This window comes from Capricornis sumatraensis, chromosome 14 (assembly GCF_032405125.1).
Source record: "Capricornis sumatraensis isolate serow.1 chromosome 14, serow.2, whole genome shotgun sequence".
Lineage (NCBI taxonomy): Eukaryota > Metazoa > Chordata > Mammalia > Artiodactyla > Bovidae > Capricornis > Capricornis sumatraensis.
In genome coordinates this window covers 14,622,563-14,646,789 of record NC_091082.1, presented here as the reverse complement: position 1 = coordinate 14,646,789, position 24,227 = coordinate 14,622,563, and the positions used below count along the sequence as shown (strand labels likewise).

Below are 24,227 nucleotides of genomic sequence, written 5' to 3'. Positions count from 1 at the left end.
CCACTGTGATGAAATGAATAAAATACTTAGGAATAAATCTACCTAAAGAAACAAAAGACCTATACATGGAAAGCTATAAAACATTGATGAAAGAAATCAAAGATGACACAAATAGATGGAGAAATATACCATGTTCATGGATCGGAAGAATCAATATATGAAAATGAGTATACTACTCAAAGCAATCTATAGACTCAGTGCAATCCCTATCAAGCTCCAACAACATTTTTTTTCACAGAACTAGAACAAATAATTTCACAATTTGTATGGAAATCCAAAAAAACCTCGAATAGCCAAAGCAATCTTGAGAAATAAAAATGGAACTGGAGGAAACAACCTGCCTGACTTCAGACTATACTATAAAGCTAGAGTCATCAAGATAGTATTGTACTGGTACAGAGCCAGAAATATAGATCAATAGAACAAAATAAAAAGCCCAGAGATAAATCCATGTACCTGTGGACAACTTATCTTTGACAAAGGAGGCAAAAATATACAATGGAGTAAACGCAATCTCTTTAACAAATGGTGCTGGGAAAAGTGGTCAACCAACTGTAAAAGAAGGAAACTAAAACACTTTCCAACACCATACACAAAAGTAAACTCAAAATGGATTTAAGATCTAAATGTAAGATCAGAAACTATAAAACTCCTCGAGGGAAACATAGGCAAAACACTCTTTGACATAAATCACAGCAAGATCATCTATGACCCACCTCACAGAGTAATGGAAATAAAAGCAAAAATAAACAAATGAGACCTAATTAAACATAAAAGCTTTTCCAGAACGAAGAAAACTCTAAGCGAGGTGAAAAGACTGCCTTCAGACTGGGAGAAAATAATAGCAAATGAAGCAACTGACAAAGAACTAATCTTAAAATCATATAAACAACATATGCAGCTCGATACCAGAAAAACAAACGACCCAATCCAAAAATGGGCCAAAGCACTAAACAGACATTTCTCCAAAGAAGACATACAGATGACAAGCACATGAAAACACACATGAAAAAATGCTCAGCACTCATTGTCAGAGAAACACAAATCAAAACCACAGTGAGGTACCATCTCATGCCAGTCAGAATGGCTGCTATCTAAAAGTCTAATGGAGGAAAAGTTGTAGAGAAAAGGGAACCCTCTTACACTGTTGGTGGGAATGCAAACTACTACAACCACTATGGGTAACAGTGTGGAGATTCCTTAAAAAAACTGAAAACAGATCTGCCATATGACCCAGCAATCCCACTGCTGGGCATACCCATTGAAGAAAACAGAACTGAAAGAGACATATGTACCCCAATATTCATCATAGCACTGTTTACAATAGCTAAGACATGGAACCAACCTAGATGTCCATCAGCAGATGAATGGATAAGAAAGTTGTGGTACATATGTACAACAGAATATTACTCAGCTATTAAAAAGATTGCATTGGAATCAGTTCTAATGAGGTGTATGAAACTGTAGCCTATTATACAGAGTGATGTAAGTCAGAAAGAAAAATACCAATACAGTATATTAATGCATATATATGGAATTTAGGAAGATGGTCACGATGAAAGATGGTCTCCCTATATGCGAGACAGCAAAAGATACACAGATATAAAGAACGGACTTTTAGACTCTGTGGGAGAAGGCAATGGGGGGATGATTTGAGAGAATAGCATTGAAGCATGTATATTATCATCTGTGAAACAGATCACCAGTCCAAGTTCAATGCATGAAACAGAGCACTCAAAGTTGGTGCACTGGGCCAACCGAGAGGGGTTGAATAGGGAGGGAGCTTGGAGGGGGTTTTGGGATGTGGGTACACCCGTGGCTGATTCATGTCAATGTATGGCAAAAACCACCACAATACTGAAAAGTAATTAGCCTCCAATTAAAATAAATAAATTAAAAAATAAAATAAAATAAAAAATTAATTAAAAGAAAGTTGTTGTTCAGTTGCCAATTCATGTCCAACTCATTGCTACCCCATGGACTGCAACATGCCAGGCTTTCCTGTCTCTCACCATCTCCCAGAGTTTGCCCAAGTTCATGTTCATTGAAACGGTGATGCCACCCAACCATATCATCCTCTGTCACCCTCTTCTCCTTCCAGAGAAAAGGCAGTAGTTACCTACAAGGAGACCCTAACAACTATCAACAGCTTCTGAAGAATATTTTTTAGGTCACAGTGGACTGGCACAACATATACAAAGTAATGAAAGGAAAAAAAAGCTTTCAGGCAAGACTACTGTATCCAGGAAAACCATATTGCAGCCATAGTGTGATGTCCCTTCACACTTGTCATAACGGCTGTCAGGAAAAGGACAACATCAAGTGTTGTCAAAGATGTGGAGAAAAGGGACTCTTAGTGCACTGTTGGGATCGTAAACTGGCAGAGTTGCTATGAAAAAGAATGTGGAATTAGATTTAAAACTTAAAAATAGAACTGTTATATGATCCAGCTATTCCACTACTGGGTATTTATTCATAGGAACCAAAAACACTCATCTAAAAAGATATATGCACTCCAACGTTCACTGCAGCATTACACACAATAACCAAGGTTTGGAAGCTACCTAAAGAGTCCACTGATATATACATAGATAAAGAAGGTGTGTTCTATATACACACTATATGAACTATGACTGAGCCATAAAGTATGAAACATTTCCATTTGCAACAACGTGGATGTGTCTAGGATGTATTTATTCTAAGAGATGTAGGTAAGATAGAAAAAGACAAATGCCACATGATTTCACTTATTTGTGGAATCTAAAAATAAAACAAAATCCAAGGAAAACAGGCTCATACAGATACAGAAAATTAATGAGTTGCAAGAAAGGAGGAGGGGGTTGGCAAAATAGATACTGGGGATTTTGAAGTACAAACTCCAGTTATGTAATAAGGAAGCCAGAGGGATGTAATATAGGCATACAGAATATGGTCAATAATATTGCAATAAATTTGTTAGGAACTATTGTTACTAGACATACTGTTTGTCATTTTACAATGTATGTAAAAGTAAAATCATTTTGCAGCCCATTTGAAGCTAACATACTGTTATACATCCAACATTTCAATAAGAAATCCATTTAAAAAAGGATGAAGGGGCATTCTGAACCAGTGGTATTAGCATAGTGTTTATGGAGACAAATAGTTTGCAAGTTTCAAATATCTGTCAGTTTTAAAATTCTGTAAATTGTTCTGAGTATTCTTTTCTTTTTATTCTTATTTTAAAATCCAAAGTAATATTTGATTGTATTAACATGTTAAATTTAAAGATTATATTTGTACTTTACTCTTTGACCTCTGTACTTCATATAGAAAAAATTGGATGTTCTCAACCACCTCAAATAGACCATGGAACCATTAACTCATTTAGCTCTGCAGAAGAAAGGAGAGAAATACGTGAACAAAGGCTGTATGCACATGGCACGAAGTTAAGTTATACTTGTGAAGAAGGCTTCAAGATATCTGAAAATAATGTGATAATATGCAACATGGGAAAGTGGAGCTATCCACCTCAGTGTGTAGGTGAGGACACTAGGCAAACCAAAATCTATTTTCAGTACCATTCATTAAAACTAATCAATTGTCATCAAAGTCATGAGACTCAATCCATTAGATTTCTAAATACATCAAGTAACTTATCTATTTACAGATCATTTATGTATTAAAATAAAATCTATATTTTATACATTAAATCGTTTGACATAAAATTAATCACTTTGTTATTAATAATTTCTTTTGTTCTATAGAGTATCACTTTTCAATCTGGCAATTATTTTGTGTTAACACTGGATATGCAATAAAACTAAACCTAACTATTTATATTACTCAACCTATTTATATTCCTATCTATTTAAGTTTCAAAAAAATGTTCCATGTCTTCCCTAAAATGTCCCTTTTAATTTCTTACAATATATAGTACGTTTCCTAAGATGATGTGTGGAGTCTCAATGTGTTTTTCTTTCATTATTCATGTTTGGTTAGAGAAGCACTGATGGTTTCTTTCATATATTGGAAATTTCAGTTTCAAGTTCTTGCTCAAGTGGACACACACCAGAAAGGTAATTTTAGGAAAAATTTGTGCATTTTCCTCCCATGTCATGGAAGTTCCTGTATAAGGATTTATTATTTTCAAGTAAAAATACCAAATATATTGACCAGTACATCAAATTAAATTTCAAAGATAGCAAAACATGAATTCATTCTTTCATGTCTTCGCAGGACTTCCCTGTGGACTTCCACCTTATATTCAGAATGGTGTTGTATCTCACAAGAAAGACAGTTACCAATATGGAGAAGAAGTTACTTACAACTGTGATGAAGGGTTTGGAACTGATGGACCTGCATCTATAAGATGTTTAGGGGGGCAATGGTCTCGTCCACAAGATTGCATAAGTATAGTATTTTTCCTTTTATTCTAAAGCTGACAAATATCTTTTAATTCAAAGCATAAATGGCCCAAATATGAAATTAAGCAGTAATTCTAGAATTTAACAAGGTATCCATGAAAAGTTCTGAATTCTGGCAGAGAATTAATAACCCTAGAAATAATAAGTTTGGTTTGTTGTTGTAGTTCAGTCAATCAGTCGTTTCTGACTCTTTGCGACGCTATGGACTGTAGCAAGCTAGGCATCCCTGTCCTTCACTGTCTCCTGGTGTTTGCTTAAACTAATGTCCATTGAATCAACCATCTCATCGTTTGCTGTCCCCTTCTCCTCCTGCCCTCAATCTTTCCCAGCTTCAGGGTCTTTTCCAATATGTTGGCTCTTCGTATCAGGTGAACAAAGTATTGGAGCTTCAGCTTCAACATCAGTACTTCAAACGAATATTCAGGGTCGATTTCTTTTAGGACTGACTGCTTTGATCTTGCAGTCCAAGGTACTCTCAAGAGTCTTCTCCAGCACCATAGTTCGAAAGTATCAATTCTTTGGAACACAGCCTGACTCTTCTGAACTGTCCAACTCTCAAATCTACATGACTGTTGAGGTTTGTCATAGCTTTTCTTCCAAGGAGCAAGCATCTTTTAATGTCATGGCTTCAGTGACCATCCACAGTGCTTTTAGAGCCCAAGAAAATGAGGTCTGCCACTGTTTCCATTTTTCCCCCTCTATTTGCCATGAAATGATCGGACCAGATGCCATGATCTCCATTTTTTAAATGTTGAGTTTTAAGCCAACTTTTTCAGTCTCTTCTTCCACCTTCACCAAGAGGCCCTTTAGTCTGTCTTTACTTTCTGCCATTAAGGTGGTGTCATCTGAAGCATAGCTGAGGTTATTGGTATTTCTCCCGGCAATCTTGATGCCAGCTGGAGCTTCATCCAGCCAGGTATTTTGCATGATGTACTCTGCATTTAAGTTAAATAAGCGGAATGACAATATACACCCTTGAAGTACTCTTTTTCCAATTTTGAGCCAGTCAATTGGCCATGTACAGATCTAACTGATATGTCTTCACCTGCATAGTTTTCTCAGGAGGAAGGTAAGGTGGTCTGGTTTCCCATCTCTTCAAGAACTTTCCACAGTTTGTTGTGATCTACACAATCAAGTGCTTTAGTGTAGTCAATGAAGCAGAAGTAGATGTTTTTCTGGAATTCCCCTGCTTTTTCTGTGATTCAATGGAGGCTGGCAATTTGATAACACTGAACGATCTCTTTCTCATCATCTTGGGTGCAGTTTGAACATCCTCTGATGTACATCTCAGATTTCTGGTCTCTGTTCCTGTCCTATGGCTGAACTCTGCTCTTATCACTACTCAATTTGCTGTTAATTTGTCAATCATCTCTTTGTAATATGCAGTTTTCTAAGACATTTAACATAACTCAAGGTAACATTTTGATAAAAGCAAAAACAGAAACATTCATAATTTAGGTGGGCTGTCATGGGAGAAGAGAATTTAAATTTGAGAAGTATGCGCTCCACCTCTTAGAATGTCACCATTCCCATGGTATATTTTTGATAATTTAGAGATGGTCAACGTGACTAAATCAAGATTTCTAACATTTGTCACAAGGTATAAGAGAAATGCTGTAGAATATTTGTTGGTTTGATATGTAATTATTTATTTTCTGGAATATAATCAGTGGTCACTATGAATCTTTAAAGATGTACTAAACAAATGCATATTCTTTTTTCTTTCAGGCACAAATTGTGTTAACTTGCCCACCTTTGATGATGCTGTACTCATAGATCGGGAGAAGGATTCCTATAAGTCAGGAGAACAAGTGGCTTTTAAGTGTTTATCATATTATCAGTTGGATGGAGCTAATACTATACAGTGTATTAAGGGCAAATGGATAGGAAGGCCAGCATGCAGAGGTACTTTGGTAAAATTTTGAAATTTATATAAGTATCTGAAGTATTATAATGTAGAAAATTGCCTCCACTATCATTAAATGGACATAGATTACTTTTAGGCCAGGTCAAAACCAGTTTGTGCCCGAACATAACAAGGGATGGACTTGTGTTCCCAGTGTTTGGAGTTGTAGCCCAATAGTTCTCAAAGCACAGTCCTGGCAGAGCATTCTCAGCACATTCTGTAAACTGTTAGATATGCAACCAGATTCACAGGCTCACTCAGACTTGTTGAATCTAAACCTCTGGGGGTGCAACTCTGCCAATGTCTTGATGATCCCCAAGGAATTCTGTTTATATTTCAGTTTAAGACCCATGGCTACAGCCTCTGGTAGTCACAGCCTCTTCATTCCCTGAATCACACTGAGGAATGCACATCACTGATGGTGGTGTCCTTAGCATTTGCCCCCAAAATATCATTAAAGTACAGTTTTGTAAATTTACATTTTATTTTTCTATTATTTTTCCAGATTTTCTGTTCAAATCTTTAATTAATCATCTTCTCTTTGCAACTATAGTATTCTTCAGAGTGTGTTAATTCTTGATCAATTCTCTAAAGAAGAACCTCCTGTGCTTATTTTCTGAAAGGCCCTAAAGTTATATCTCATAAACAGGATGAATGTAAACCAAATCTTGATGTTAAATGATATTTTTATTATGTTTTGCTTATGGCTTATAAATACATTTTGAATTTATACACTTTATAATTTTTATTTTACTAATCTCAGAAAGAGATTTCCAGGAAAACTCCTTTTTTTTTCAGTGCCCTAAAAATTGTGTATTACTTTTATAGTGAAGTATAGGGGAGAGATTTAAGATACAGAAGTTTAATTCATGCTGAAAAATATTGCTTTATTTCCTTTCCCTTAACCTTACATATAAACTGATGACAATTAGCAGTCTTTCATGACAGATTAACTGTTCAATCGAAACAACCATGGAATATATTTGACATTCTAATTTCTCCTTGCTATTCATGATAATCATTATATTAGAGATACTTTTTTCCCTTTCTATTCAGATGTTTCCTGTGTGAATCCACCTCAAGTGGAAAATGCTATTATACAAAATCAGAAGTCTAGATATCAAAGTGGTGAGAGAGCCCGTTACGAATGCATTGGGAATTATGACCTTTTTGGGGAAATAGATGTCGTGTGTTTAAATGGAACTTGGACAAAACCACCTCAGTGCAAAGGTAGAGTATCTTACTCACCATGTCCACCCAATTTAGAGAATATAATTACAAATTACATGGAATCAAAATTAGGATGAAGTAGCCTTTCTGGAATGATTTTTAGTTGCAAAAAAAAATGGTGCTGAAAATCCAGTTTTTTGTGGTCTGAATATGTAATCTAACATATTTATTGTATGACAGTGTTGACCAGATTTGAGCAGTTGGAATCATGGGACATTTCCTGTCTTAAAACATTAAGATAGTTGTTTTCTGAAGATAAGTGTGAAAAAGATACCATAGATACATTTAACAGCCCAAGAAATTCCACTTTGAGACATGGAATAAGCAGCTGGGGCCTGATCACAAAATCTGACATAGATGTGGGCAGCTGTACCTATGGATGATATTTAAAGGTAGGTTACTAGCTGAGTTCCAGCAGAGCTATTTAAAATCCTACAGGATGATGCTACAGTGCTATACTCATTACGTCAGCAAATTTGGGAAACCCAGCAGTAGTCACAGGAGTGGAAAAGGTCAATCGTCACCAATTCCCAAGAAGGGCAGTGCTAAACAATGTTCAGATCACCAGACAATTGCAGTCATCTCCCATGCTAGTAAGGTTATGTTCAATGTCCTCAAGCTAAGCTTGATATGAATAGCTGATTCCTTGGAAAACACCCTGAAACTGGGAAAGGTTGAAGGCAAACAGAGAAGAGGGTGACAGAAGATGAGATGTTTGGGTGACATCACCGATTCAATGGACATGAACTTAGGCAACTCCAGGAGAGGTCAGGGACCTGGAAACGTGGCATGAGCAGTCCGTGGGTAGACACGATTTGGCGACTGAACAATAACTAGCTGAACTCACTCAGGAAATTAGTGTACACATAAAAATAAAGAGTCTGAACTTGGTACCTGGACACTTCAGTGTTTAGAGATCAGACAGGATGGGAATCCAAACCAAGAAGTACATTCAGTTCAGTTCAGTTCAGTTCAGTTGAGTCGCTCAGTCATGTCCAACTCTTTGTGATCCCATGAATCACAGCACACCAGGCCTCCCAGTCCATCACTGACTCCTGGAGTTCACTCAAGCTCATGTCCATCGAGTCAGTGATGCTATCCAGCCATCTCATCCTCTGTCATCCCCTTCTCCTCCTGCCCCCAATCCTTCCTAGCATCACAGTCTTTTCCAATGAGTCAACTCCTTGCATGAGGTGCCCAAAGTATTGGAGTTTCAGCTTCAACATCAGTCCTTCCAATGAACACCCAGGACTGATCTCCTTTAGGATGGACTGGTTGGAACTCCTTGTAGTCCAAGGGACTCTCAGGAGTCTTCTCCAACACCACAGTTCAAAAGCATCAAATCTTTGGCACTCAGCTTTCTTCACAGTCCAAATCTCGCATCCATACATGACCATTGGAAAAACCATAGCCTTGACTAGACGGACCTTTGTTGGTGAAGTAATATCTCTGCTTTTTCAATATACTATCTAGATTGGGCATAACTTTCCTTCCAAGGAGTGTCTTTTAATTTCATGGCTGCAATCACCATCTGCAGTGATTTTGGAGCCCCCCAAAATAAAGTCCAACACGGTTTCCACTGTTTCCCCATCTATTTCCCATGAAATGATGGGACCAGATGCCATGATCTTAGTTTTCTGAATGTTGAGCTTTAAGCCAACTTTTTCACTCTCCTCTTTCACTTTCATCAAGAGGCTTTTTAATTCCTCTTCACATTCTGCCATAAGGGTGGTGTTATCTGCATATCTGAGGTTATTGATATTCTCCCGTCAATCTTGATTCCAGCTTTTGCTTCTTCCAGCCCAGCGTTTCTCATGATGTACTCTGCATAGAAGTTAAGTAAGCAGGGTGACAATATACAGCCTTTTCCTATTTGAAACTAGTCTATTGTTCCATGTACATTAGCCACTTCTAATTTTTTAAGTTAACTTTTGCCTGGTGTGTAATTTTTGCAGTCTTCACTTGAACATATTTTCATGTTTGAAGCAACTTTTGTTTTAGACAACATACAGCTCAGTCTTGTTTAGGTGACTACCCTGACATTTTCAGGTTTTTAATTGATGTATTTACCATTTATATTTTGAGAGACTTATTAACTATTAAGGACAGGTTGCCATTTTCTTATTTGTTTTGTGTGTGTTTCCTTCAATTCTCAACGTTTTTCTTTTCTTGACTTCCTTGTGGATTTTTGAACATAAAGTAATTTGACTTGGATCTACATTGTTTTTGAGTATATGTCTTTGCATGGTTTTCTTAGTCTCTCTAGGTATTAAGATACACATAAGTAGTTTATCCGGAGAAGGCAATGACACCCTACTCCAGTACTCTTGCCTGGAAAATCCCAGGGACAGGGGAGCCTGGTCGGCTGCTGTCTTTGGGGTCAGATACAACTGAAGTGACTTAGCAGCAGCAGCAGGTAATTTATCATTCCCTACTGTTGCTGACATTTTACCACCTCAGATAAGATGTGGAATGCTTACTTCCATTTAGACTTGTTGGTTCTCTCAACATTTTTAACATAAATGTCTGTAGTATCCTCTATATATACATTGATCACCATATCAGATGACAGTTTTGTACAACTATAATAAAATCAACAGGAAGATTATACTCTTATTATATCTACCCTTTAAAAAAAACCTCCATTCTAAAATCTCAATTCTTTTTCTATTTTGCTTGCTTTTGAAAAATTCTTAAGTATAGTTCTGCTGGAGACAAATTCTCTCAGTTTTGCTTTGTTCAGGAAATTCTTTCTTTCTCCCATTAATTCAAAAGGATAGTTTACAAGATATAGAATTTGGAGTTGACAATTATTTTCATCCAGCTTTGGAAAAATGTTCTCAGTTCTTTCTGGCTCTATGCTCATTGATGAAATTTCCACCAATGCTTGAATCCTTTTTTCCAGATACTTATTGCATAATATTTATCCCAAATAAGTATTGCATATCTATCAAGCTGCTTATGAGACTTTTTTCTGTAAGTTTCAGGAATTTGAACATGATGTATCTTGTTTAACTTTTTATTTAGTATTAGCTTATAGCCGATTAACACTGTTGTGCTCACTTCAGGTAAACAGAGAAGGGACTCAGCCACACATATGCATATGACCATTCTCACTCAAACGCCCTTCCTGTCATATCTGCTACATTACACTCCACAGAGTTCCCTGTGCTATACAGTAGGTCCTTATTTGTCATCCACTTTAAAAATAGCAGTGTGTTCATATCCACCCAAATTCCCGAACTGTCTCTTCTCCCATCATTCCCCCTGGCAACCATAAATTCCTTCTCTAAGTCTGTGAGTCTGTTTCTGTTCCACAAATAAGTTTGTTTGCAAAATTTCTTTTAAGATTCCATATATAGGGGATGTCTTACAATTTTTCTCCTTTTCTAACTTCACTCAATATAACACTCTCTAGGTCCATCCATATTTTTGCAAATGACATTATTCCATTCTTTTAGTGGATGAGTAATATATATATACCACATCTTCTTTACCCATTTCTCTGTTGATGGACATTTAGGTTGATTCCATATCATGACTATTGTAAATAGTGCTTCAGTGAACATTAGGGTGTGTGTTTCCTCTTAGACCAAGTTTTTCACCAGATCCATGCCCGGGGAAAGATTGCAGGGTCATATAATAGCTCTATTTTTAGTTTTCAAAGGAGCATAAATACTTGTCTCCATAGTGGCTGTATCAACTAACAGTGTAGGAGGGTTACCTTCTCTCCACATACTCGCCAGCATAGCTCTTTGGACTCATGTTAAAGGATATCATGCTGTAGTTTTGATTTGAATCTCTAACAATTACTGATATGAACATCTTTCCATGGGTGTCTTGCCCTTCTGAATGTCTTCTTTGGAGAATAAACCTAAGGAGACCAAAGATCTGTAATCTGAAAACTGTAGTACACTAATGAAAGAAATTGAAGACAAAAACAGATAGAAGGATATACCATTATCTTCGGATAGAAAAATCAATATTGTCAAAATGACTGTACTACCAAAAGCAATCTATAGATTCAATGCAATCCATATGCAATTACCAATGGCAATTTTTCACAGAACTAGAAAAAAAAAAACCCTTAAAATTTGAATGGAGACACAAAAGACAAAAAATAGATGAAGCAATCTTGAGAAAAAAAAATGGAGCTGGAGGAATGGTACTCCTTGACTTCAGACTATACTACAAAGCTCTACACATTAAAAAAAAAAAAAAGGTACTCATTATGACATCAAGACTTAATGAATCAGTGAACTGAAATGGACAGGAATGGGCAAATTTAATTCAGATGACCATTATATCTACTACTATGGGCAAGAATTCCTTAGCAGAAATGGAGTAGCCCTCACAGCCAACAAAACAAACTGAAATACAGTACTTGGGTGCATTCTCAAAAACGACAAAATTATCCCCATTGATTTCCAAGGCAAGTCACTTAAAATCACAGTAATCCAAGTCTATGCTCCACCCACTAATGTCAAAGTATATGAAGTTGACTGGTTCTATGAAGACTTATATTACATTTTAGATCAAAACATCAAAACCAAAAAAATCTGCTTTTCAAACAGGGAACTGGAATGCAAAGGTATGAATAAAAAGATACCTGGAGTAACAGGCAAGTTTGACCTTGGAGTACTAAATGAAGCAGGGGAAAGGCTAAAAGAGTTTTGACAAGAGAAGACATGGGTCATAGCAAACACCCTTTTCAAAACACAAGAGACAATTCTACACATGGACATCATGAGATGGTTAGTACCAAAATCAGAATGACTATATTCTTTGCAGTCAAAGATAGAGAAGCTCGATACAGTTGGCAAAACCAAGACTGGAAGCTGACTGTGGCTCAGATCATGAGGTCCTTATTGTGAAATTCAGACTTGAATTGAAGAAAGCAGGGAAAACCACTAGGCAATTCAGGTCTTTTATGATTATATAGCAGAAAGGATAAAAAATATTCAAGGGATTAGATCTGAGACAGTGCCTGAAGAACTATGGATGGAGGTTTGTAGCTGTGTACAGGAGGCAGTGAGCAAAACCATCCCCAAGAAGCAGAAATGCAACAATGCAAAATGGCTTTCTGAGAAGGCCTTACACGAGATGAAAAAAGAAGAGAAGCAAAGTGCAAAGGACAAAAAGGAAAATATACCCATCTGAATGAAGAATCAAAAGAATAGCAAAGAGATAAGAAAGCCTTGTTAAGTGAGCAATGCAAAAAACTAGGGGAAAGCAATGGAATGGGAAAGACTAGAGATGTCTTCAAGAAAATTAGAGGGAGCAAGGGAACATTTCATGTAATGATGGACACAGTAAAGGGCAGAAAGAGTATGCCCCTAAGAGAAGCAGAAGGTATTAAGAAGAGGTGGCAAGTATATACAGAAGAGCTGTACAGAAAAGGACTTAATGACCCAGATAACCACAAGTCACCTAGAGCCAGAAATCCTGGAGTGTGAAGTCAAGAGGGCATCACTACAAACAAAGCTAGTGGAGGTGATGGGATTCCAGTTAAGTTATTTCAAATGCTAACAGATGATGCTGTGAAAGTACTGCACTTAATATTCCAGCAAATTTGGAAAACTCAGCAATGGCTATAGGGCTGGAAAAGGTCAGTTTTTATCCCAGTCTCTAGAAGGGCAACACCAAAGAAAGTTCATACTACCACAACACAACTGGGCTCATTTCACATGCTAGCAAGTTAATACTCAAAGTCCTTCAAGCTAAATTTCAATAACATGTGAACTGAGAACTTCAAGATGTACAAGCTAAATTTAGAAAGACAGTAGAACTAGAAATTAAATTGACAACATCCGTTGGATCATAGAAAAAGCAAAGGGATTGAAGAAACACTCTGCTTCATTGACTACACTAAAGTCTTTGACTGTGTGGATCACAGCAAACTGTGGAAAATTCTTACAGAGATGGGAATACCTGACCACCTTGCCTGCCTCCTGAGAAACCTGTATGGAGGTCAAGAAGCAACAGTTAGAACTGGAATGGAACAACAAACTGGTTCAAAATTGGGAAAGGAGTGTGTCAAGGCTGTATATTATCACCCTGGTACTTTAACATCACACAAAATAGCAGGCTGGAAAAAGCACAAGCTGGAATCAAGATTGCCAGGAAAAACACCAACAACCTCAGATACACAGATGACATCACACTAATGGCAGAAAGCAAAGAGGAACTAAAGAGCCTCTTGATAATGGTGAAAGAGGAGATTGAAAAAGCTAGCTTAAAACCATTTCAAAAAACGAAGATCATGGTATCGGGTTCCATCACTGACTGTCAAAAATGGGGGAAAATGGAAACAGTGACAGACTTCATTCTTTTCAGCTTCACAGTCACTGTGGATGCTGACTGCAGCCATGAAATTAAAAGACTCCTTGGAAGAAAATCTATGAAAACCTCGACAGCATGGTAAGAAGCAGAGACATCAATTTACCAACAAAGGTTCATATTTTCAAAGTTAGGGTTTTTCAAGCAGTAATGTATGGATGTGAATGTTTGACCACAAAGATAACTGAGTACCAAAGAATTGATTTTTTGGACTGTGGTGCTGGAGAAGACTCTTGAGAGTCCCTTGGAATGCAAGGAGATCGAGCCAGTCAATCCTAAAAGAAATCAGTCCTGAATATTCATTGGAAAGACTGATGCTGAAGCTGATGCGCCAGTATTTTGGCCACTTGAGAAGAGCTGACTCATTGGAAAAGAACCTGGTATTGGAAAGATTAAGTACAGAAGGAGAAGGGACATCAGGGGATGAGATGTTTGGATGACATGGTCAACAGAATGGACATGACTTTGAACAAACTCCGGGAGTTAATGAAGGACCGGGAAGCCGGGCTTTCTGCAATACACGGGGTTGCAAAAAGTCAGAAACAATTGAGCGACTGAACAACACAACAGGAACTGATTATGATGTATCTTGACATTAAGTTCTTAGCTCCATCCCATTTGGAAATATCTCTGTTTGTCTCCAAGGCAAACCATTCAATATCAGAGTTATCCAAGTCTATGCCCCAATGAGTAATGCTGAAGAAGCTGAAGTTGAACGGTTTTATGAAGACCTACAAGACCTTTTAGAACTAACACACAAGATGTCCTTTTCATTATAGGGGACTGGAATGCAAAAGTAGGAAGTCAAGAAACACCTGGAGTAACAGGCAAATTTGGCCTTGGAATGCGGAATGAAGCAGGGCAAAGACTAATAGAGTTTTGCCAAGAAAATGCACTTGTCATAGCAAACACCCTCTTCCAACAACACAAGAGAAGACTCTACACATGGACATCACCAGATGGTCAATACCGAAATCAGATTGATTATATTCTTTGCAGCCAAAGATGGAGAAGCTCTATACAGTCAACAAAAACAAGGCCAGGAGCTGACTGTGGCTCAGATCATGAACTCCTTATTACCAAATTCAGACTCAAATTGAAGAAAGTAGGGAAAACCGCTAGACCATTCAGGTATGAGCTAAATAAAATCCCTTATGATTATACAGTGGAAGTGAGAAATAGTTTTAAGGGCTAGATCTGATAGAGTGCCTGATTAACTATGGAATGAGGTTCGTGACATTGCACAGGAGACAGGGATCAAGACCATCCCCTTGGAAAAGAAATGAAAATAAGTAAAATGGCTTTCTGGGGAGGCCTTACATAGCTGTGAAAAGAAGAGAGGTGAAAAGCAAAGGAGAAAAGGAAATATATAAGCATCTGAATGCAGAGTTCCAAAGAATAGCAAGAAGAGATAAGAAAGCCTTCTTCAGCAATCAATGCAAAGAAATAGTGGAAAAGAACAGAATGGGAAAGACTAGAGATCTGTTCAAGAAAATTAGAGATACCAAGGGAATATTTCATGCAAAGATGGGCTCGATAAAGGACAGAAATTGTATGGACCTAACAGAAGCAGAAGATATTAAGAAGAGGTGGCAAGAATACACAGAAGAACTGTACAAAAAAGATCTTCACGACCCAGATAATCATGATGTTGTGATCACTCATCTAGAGCCAGACATCCTGGAATGTGAAGTCAAGTGGGCCTTAGAAAGCATCATTATGAACAAAGCTAGTGGAGGTGATGGCATTCCAGTTGAGCTGTTTGAAATCCTGAAAGATGATGCTGTGAAAGTGCTGCACTCAATATGTCAACAAATTTGGAAAACTCAGCAGTGGCCACAGGACTGGAAAAGGTCAGTTTTCATTCCAATCCCAAAGAAAGGCAATGCCAAAGAATGCTCAAACTACCACACAATTGCACTCATCTCACATGCTAGTAAAGTAATGCTCAAAATTCTCCAAGCCAGGCTTCACCAATATGTGAACCGTGAACTTCCAGATGTTCAAGCTGGTTTTAGAAAAGACAGAGGAACCAGAGATCAAATTACCAACATCCGCTGGATCATGGAAAAGGCAAGAGAGTTCCAGAAAAACATCTATTTCTGCTTTATTGACTATGCCAAAGCCTTTGACTATGTGGATCACAATAAACTGTGGACAACTTTAAAAGAGATGGGAATACCAGACCACCTGACCTGCCTCTTTAGAAATCTGTATGCAGGTCAGGAAGCAACAGTTAGAACTGGACATGGAACAACAGACTGGTTCCAAATAGGAAAAGGAGTACATCAAGGCTGAATATTGTCACCCTGCTTATTTAACTTCTATGCATAGTACATCATGAGTAATGGTGGACTGGAAGAAGCACAAGCTGGAATCAAGATTGCTGGGAGAAATATCAATCACCTCAGATATGCAGATGACACCACCCTTATGGCAGATAGTGAAGAGGAACTAAAAAGCCTCTTGATGAAAGTGAAAGGGGAGAGTGAAAAAGTTGGCTTACAGCTCAACATTCAGAAAATGAGGATCGTGGCATCCGGTCCCATCACTTCATGGGAAATTGATGGGGAAACAGTGGAAACAGTGTCAGACTTTATTTTTTTGGGCTCCAAAATCACTATAAATGGTGATTGCAGCCATGAAATTAAAAGACGCTTACTCCTTGGAAGGAAAGTTATGACCAACCTAGATAGCATATTCAAAAGCAGAGACATCACTTTGCCGACTAAGGTCCGTCTAGTCGAGGCTATGGCTTTTCCTGTGGTCATGTATGGATATGAGAGTTGGACTGTGAAGAAGGCAGAGCGCCAAAGAATTGATGCTTTTGAACTGTGGTGTTGGAGAAGACTCTTGAGAGTCCCTTGGACTGCAAGGAGATCGAACCAGTCCATTCTGAAAGAGATCAGCCCTGGGATTTCTTTGGAAGGAATGATGCTAAAGCTCAAACTCCAGTACTTTGGTCACCTCATGAGAGAGTTGACTCATCGGAAAAGACTCTGATGCTGGGAAGGATTGGGGGCAGGAGGAGAAGGGGAGGACCAAGGATAAGATGGCTGGATGGCATCCCTGACTCGATGGATGTGAGCTGAGTGAACTCCGGGAGTTGATGATGAAGACGGAGGCCTGGCATGCTGCAGTTCATGGGGTCACAAAGAGTCAGACACGACTGAGCGACTGAACTGAAGTGAGCAGTTTTAGCATGTAGTTGTTCTTTTTGGTTCGTCGCTAAGTCATATGCCCTATTTGAGAAATTATCAGCCATTATTTAAAAAAAATTTTTTTGGAGTATATTTCCTATACAGTAGAGTATTAGTTTCACTGTACATCAAAGTGAATCAGCTACACATGTAAACATATCCCCATATCCCCATTCTTTTGTATTTCCTTTCCATTTAGACCATCACAAAATGATGGCACAGGGAACTCAGACATTATTTTTTTATCTCTTATTCTTTATTTTCAACTTCATATTCAACCTTCTTTGCTATCTTCCACAGGTCCTTGAAGCTATGTCCATTTTCTTTTCAGTCTATTTTCAAGGTTAGTTAATATTCAAACTTGTTGATCATTCTGCCAACTGCAATATATTATCAAACCATGTGGTTTTCTAATCGATTTTCTAGTTCTACCAATTGGACTAGATTTTTAAAAGCCATCATCCAATGATTTCAATATCTGTGTCACCTCAGTGTTGTCTTCTGGTAATTGCTTTTACCCTTTGGAGGTTTTTCCTGGACTTTGGTCTGATAAATGATTTTCAATTGTATTCAGACACTTGAGCTTTTATATCTTGAGACTAAGGATGTTATTGGTCTCCTTCATTAAATAGGCCTCCATTACTGCCATGTAGGGTGGAAGTCCAAGGTTCCCACCTGGCCTCCTCTGACACCAGGAGAAAGGACAGAGGTTTCTTATTCGATCATTCAGCTCAGTTCAGTTCAGTCGCTCAGTCATGTCTGACTCTGCTATCCCACATATTGCAGCATGCCAGGCCTCCCTGTCCATCACCAATTCGGAGATTTCACTCAAACTTATATCCATCGAGTTGGTGATACCATCCAGCCATCTCATACTCTGTCATCCACTTCTCCTCCTGCCCCTAGTCCCTCCCAGCATCAGGGTCTTTTCCAATGAGTTAACTCTTCACATGAGGTGGCCAAAGTATTGGAGTTTCAGCTTCAACATCAGTCCTTCCAATGAACACCCAGGACTGATCTCCTTTAGGATGGACTGGTTGGACCTCCTTGCAGTCCAAGGGACTCTCAAGAGTTCTCTCATTATGTGGGTGGAAATAGGGGCTGCTTCCTTGGACCCTGTAGATCAAGGCATGGAAAGGATTGGTCTGAGGTTTCTGTCATCGTGTGTTTCTAGACTAAATTAGTCCAGCTGAGTCGCTCAGTCATGTCTGACTCTGCAACTCCATGGACTGCAGCACACTAGGCTTTCCCATCCATTACCAACTCCCAGAGCTTAACCAACCTCATGTCCAGCAAGTCAATGATACCATCCTACCATCTCATCCTCTGTTATCCTCTTATCCTTCTGCCTCCAGTCTTTCCCAGCATCAGAGTTTTCTCCAAAGAGTCAGTTCTTTTCATCTGCTGGCCAAAGTATTGGAGCTTCAGCTTCATCATCAGTCCTTCCAATGAATATTCAGGACTGATTTCCTTTAGGATTGACTGGTTTGATCTCCTTGCATTCCAAGGGACTCTTAAGAGTCTTCTCCAACACCACAGTTCAAAAGCATCAATTTTTCGGCGCTCAGCTTTCTTTATAGTCCAACTCTCACATCCATGCATGATGACTGAAAAAATCATAGCTTTCACTATGTGGAATTTTGTTAGCAAAGTAATGTCTCTGCTTTTTGATATGCTGTCTAGGTAGGTCATAACTTTTTTCTAAGGAGCAAGTGTCTTTTAATTTCATGGCTGCAGTTACCATCTGCAGTGATTTTGGAGCCCCACAAATAAAATCTCTCACTGTTTCCATTGTTTCACCTTCTGTTTGCTATGAAGTGATGGTACCAGATGCCATGACCTTAGTTCTCTGAATGATGACTTTTAAGCTAACATTTCCACTCTCCTCTTTCACTTTCATTAGGAGACTCTTTAGTTCTTCACTTTCTGCCATAAGAGTGGTGCCATCTGCATATTTGAGGTTGTTGATATTTCTCCTGACAATATTGATTCCAGCTTGTCCTTCATCCGGCTTGGAATTTTGCATGATGTACTCTGCATATAAGTTAGTAAGCAGGTAACAGTATACAGACTTGATGTGCTCCTTTCCTGATTTGGAACCAGTTTTTCTTCCATGTCTGATTCTAACTGGGGCTTCTTGACCTGCAAACAGATTCCTCAAGAGGCAGGTCAGGTGCTTCCATCTATTTAATTTCCACAGTTGTGATCCACACAGTCAAAGGCTTTGGTGTAGGCAATTAAACAGAAGTGGATTTTTTTGTGGAACTCTCTTGCTTTTTGGATGATCCAATGGACGTTGGCAATTTGATCTCTGGTTTCTCTCCCTTTTCTGAATCCAGTTTGAACATCAAGAATTTCATGGATCACGTGCTATTGAAGCCTAGCTTGGAGAAGTTTGGGCATTACTCAGTGTGTGAGATGAATGCAATTGTACGGTAGTTGCAACATTCTTTGGGATTGCCTTTCTTTGGGACTGGAATGAAAATTGACATTTTGTAGACCTTTGTTTACTGCTGAATTTGCTGGCATATTGAGTGCAGCACTTAAAGAGCATCATCTTTAGGATTTGAAATAGCTCAACTGGAATACCATGACCTCAACTAGCTTTGTTCACAGTGATGCTTCCTAAGGTCTACTTGACTTTGTATTTTAGGATGTCTGGCTCTAGGTGAGTGATCACACCTTTGTGGCTATCTGGGTCATGAAGATCTTTTTTTGTATAGTTCTTCTGTGTAGTCTTGCCACCTCTTCTTAATATCTTCTACTTCTGTTAGGACCATATCATTTTTATCCTTTATCATGTCCATCATTGCATGAATTGTCCTTGGTATCTCTAATTTTCTTGAAGAGACCTCCAGTCTTTCCCATTCTATTGTTTTCCTCTATTTCTTTGCACTGATCACTAAGGAAGGCTTTCTTATCTCTCCTTGCTGTTCTTTGGAACACTGCATTCGAATCATTTTTCTTTCCTTTTCTCCTTTGCCTTTAGCAGCTCTTCTTTTCTCAGCTATTTGTAAGGCCTCTTGAGGCAATCATTTTGCCTTTTTTATGTTTCTTTCTATTGGTGATGATTTTGATCCATTCCTCCTGTACAAAGTCAAGAACCACTGTCCATAGTTGTTCAGGCGTTCTGTCTTATCAAATCCTTTGAATCTATTTGTCTCTTCCACTCTAATTGTAAGGGATTTGATTTAGGTCATGCCTGAATGTCTAGTAGTTTTCACATCTTTCTTCAATTTAAGTCAGAATTTGGCAACAAGGAGTTCATGATCTGAGCCACAGTCAGCTCCCAGTCTTGTTTTTGCTGACTGTATAGAGCTTCTCCATCTTTGGCTGCAAAGAATATAGTCAATCTGGTTTGGGTATTGTCCATGTGTATGTAGAGTTTTCCATGCACATTTGGTGATGTCCATGTGTAGAGTTTTCACTTGTGTTTTTGGAAGAGGGTGTGTGCTATGACCAGTGTGTTCTCTTGGCAAAACTCTGTTACTCTTTCTCCTGCTTCATTTTGTACTCTTAACTCCAAACTTGCCTGTCAGTCCAGATATCTCAACCTCCCACTTTTGCATTCCAGTCCAATATGATGAAAAGGACATCTTTTTGCTTGTTACTTTTAGAAGTCCTTGTACGTCTTCAGGAAACCATTCCACTTCAGCTTCTTCAGCATTACTGTTCAGGGCACAGACCTGCATTACTGTGCTTGTAAATGGTTTGGCTTGGAAATGAATAGCAATCCTTCTGTCATTTTTGAGATTGCATACAAGCACTGCATTTCAGACTGTTTTGTAGACTATCATGGCTACTGCATTTCTTCTTGGGGATTCTTGTTCACAGCAGTAAATACACTGGTCATCTGAGTTAAATTCACCCATTCAAGTCCATTTTAGTTTGCTAATTTTTAAAATGCCAATGTTCACTCTTGCCATCTCCTGTTTAACCACTTCCAATTTGCCTTGATTCATGGACCTAACATTCCAGGTCCCTATGCAATAATGCTCTTTACAGCATCAGATTTTACTTCCATCACCAGTCACACCCACAATTGGATGTTGTTTTGCTTTTTCTTCATCTCTTTCTGGAAGTATTTCTCCACTGATCTCTTGCATATTGGGCACCTCCCCACCTGAGGAGTTCATCTTTCAGTGTCCTATTTTTTTTGCCTTTTCATACTGTTCGTGGGGTTCTCAAGGCAAGAATAATGAAGTGGTTTGGCATTCCCTTTTCCAGTGGCCCACGTTTTGTCAGAATCCTCCGCTATGACCCGTCCAACTTGAAGGCCCTATATGGCATGGCTCAGAGTTTCATGGAGTTTTACAAGGCTCTTATCTGTGTGATCAGATTGGTTAGTTTTCTGTGATTGTGGTTTTCATTCTGTCTGCCCTCTAATGGATGAAGATAACAGGCTTATGGAAGCTTCCTGATGAGACAGACTGACTCAGGGTTAAACTGGGTCTTGGTCTGATGGAAGGGGCCATGCTCAGTAAATCTTTAGTTCAATTTTCTGTTGATGGGTGGGGTCGTGTTCCCTCCTTGTTTTTTGACCTGTGGCCAAACAGTGGTGGAGATAAGGAGGATACTGGTGAGCTCCTTCAAAAGGTCTTATGCATGCACTGCTGCACTCAATGCCCCCAAACCTGCAGCAGGCCACCACTAGCCCATGCCTCTGCTGAAGACTCCTAGATACTGACGGCCAAGTCTGGGTCAGTCTCTTGTGGGGTCACTGGTTCTTTTTCCTGGGTTCTTTTGTGCACAAGGTTCTGTTTGTGCCCTCTAAGAGTCTGTTTCTGCAGTCCTGTGTAGGTTCTGGTGGCTCTGTGGTGGAGTTAATTGCAGCCTCCTCCAAGAGGGCTTATGCAATACGGAAGTCTACTGCACCCAGAGCCCCTGCACCTGTAGCAGTGCACTGCTCACCCGTACTTCTGCAGGAGACACTCAGACATAATTCTGGCTTAGTCTCTTTTGGGTCTCTGGGTCCTGGTGCACACAAGAAGTTAGTGTGCACACTTAGTGTAGTATTTCTAGGCTAATTCAGTATTGTGAAAACTGTTTGTATCTTGCTAGGCTACTCTTTTCTGGGCCTTTTCTTAAAGAGATCAACTGCTTCATGAGACTTTCTTTTTTCTGGACTTGTATTATTTCTGGGTTCCTGTCTCAGTGGCCCATTCAGGGTACATAGAGGGCAAAATGAAGATCCCAAGGACTCTCTTCAGTGTAACTCTTTGAATCCCAACGTCCTTAAGCAGATTGACTTACTACTTGTTTCACAGTCATCTGTTTTGGTTTTTATAATATGTTCAGGACCTTTATATGGCAGAAGGAATACTTAGCAAATGCTGTAAGCACAAATATTTTTACCTCATCTTGTCCAGAAGTGGAAGCCAAAGTTTCCTTTCACAGGCACTGCCACATGTTGTATAAAAGGGTGAAATTTTTTTAATATTAGCTATCCATCTTCCCAGCATATACTCTGAAAGGAAACATGTTTGAACATCAGGACACTGCAAAGCAGACATATTCGTTAAAGTACTATATGTGCTTCCATGGTAGTAAAATAAGGTCTTAAAATGTGTGTTTCTGATTAAGTGATTAAAATTCCTTCTATAAATCATTTCTGTCATCAGAAATCTTAAGTTTTGATATGACATATTTGGCTGCATTTTTATTTTATTTGTTTAAAACTGTAGGAGTTGTCTTTGAATAAAGCAAACACCATTATTTTTTAGACTCTCAAGGAAAATGTGGGCCTCCTCCACCAATAGACAACGGAGACATTACCTCACTCCTGCAATCGGTATATTCTCCAGGAATGATTGTTGAGTACCGGTGTCAGGCCTACTATGAACTTCAGGGAAACAGAAACGTAGTATGTCGGAATGGAGAGTGGTCAGAACCACCAAAATGCTTAGGTAAATGCTTTAAACTTCTCTTGGATCCTGGGATAGTCCTTGTACACAGCATAATATTTAACTGTTTATAATAGAGTTTTTATGGATTAAATAACAACCAGTTAATGCTTGTGCACCAAGGATTAATATCTGTATATAGAAATAAAGTTAGAAAACTTCATGTTCAAGCAACAATGGCTCCTTTATGAAAGCTCTTCATATGATAACTGACATTATGAATCTTATAACACTTAATGATTACACTAAACAAGGTATCTCATGCTTATAACATTAATTTTTTAAATATGATGAAACCTACATTATACATTTCAAGTGTATTGGTTTGGAAAAGGTTTGAGGAAGAATTTTTGAACCAAAGTTCTTGAAACCCTGAAATTCTGTAGAAAATATTTGCATATTACTCAAAGGTTGATGTTAATTTTCTTTAATTTTAGAGGCATGTGTAATTTCAGAAGAAACAATGAGAAAACATCACATACAGTTAAAATGGAAACACGATAAAAAACTTTACTCCAAAACAGAGGATACTATTGAATTTACGTGTCGATATGGTTATCGTCCACGGACAGCACTACATACATTTCGAACAACTTGTCGGGGAGGAAAGGTGGTGTATCCTCAGTGTGGATAGACTAAATGCAGTTGTAAAACTGAAATATGTACATGTATTCAGATTTTTCCTTATTAATTCAATTTTGTTTATTTTGTCAATATTTTTAAACTCATCTTGAAACATAAATCAGATTTGTGTTAAATATTATGGGGACAGTGTAATTGAGAGATGGGTCCAATGAATCACTTCTTAAAAGTACCTCATTAAACTTGGCAAATCAAAATGTTATGTGTCCTGTTCATGAAACATTTACAGCAAGAAATGAGATTCAATCACTTCCATGCCTCCTTCCATCCATCAGTTTCCTAACTTTCTTAAAGGTTTCTCCATTACTTCTGAGTGTTTCTGAAACTCTGTTTTAGAAGACATGGGAAAAAAGTGTGGAATGAAATGGAAAACATTCAACATATTGATAATATCACTTATCAAACATATAAAAGCAAACTGTCATACTTATGTCAGCAATTAAATATAAGTAGTTTATCTTACTTTTGCTCATCAGTAGATGAATAAACCAAAAATGATGAAATACATAATATTTTCAGTTCAGTTCAGTCACACAGTCATTTCCGACTCTTTGCGACCCCATGCACTGCAGCATTCCAGGCCTCCCTGTCCATCAGCAAC

The 24,227-nt window shown here is 38.3% G+C and overlaps 1 protein-coding gene across 2 annotated transcripts in view; it reads left to right on the top strand.

Moving 5' to 3' along the window:
* Positions 1-23,835, top strand: part of LOC138090487 (complement factor H-like) — a 63,232-nt gene extending 39,397 nt beyond the window's left edge. The window contains exons 9-14 of one of the 2 annotated variants that reach the window (XM_068986106.1): positions 3,313-3,522; positions 4,219-4,392; positions 6,135-6,311; positions 7,369-7,542; positions 22,805-22,987; positions 23,422-23,835. In XM_068986106.1, the coding sequence (XP_068842207.1) occupies positions 3,313-3,522; positions 4,219-4,392; positions 6,135-6,311; positions 7,369-7,542; positions 22,805-22,987; positions 23,422-23,618 (1,115 nt within the window). In that variant the 3' untranslated portion in view covers positions 23,619-23,835. Of the gene's footprint in view, positions 1-3,312; positions 3,523-4,218; positions 4,393-6,134; positions 6,312-7,368; positions 7,543-7,722; positions 7,914-22,804; positions 22,988-23,421 lie in introns of those variants that run through there. The other variant, XM_068986107.1, reaches the window with a different exon arrangement.
* The last annotated feature ends 392 nt before the right edge of the window (positions 23,836-24,227 follow it).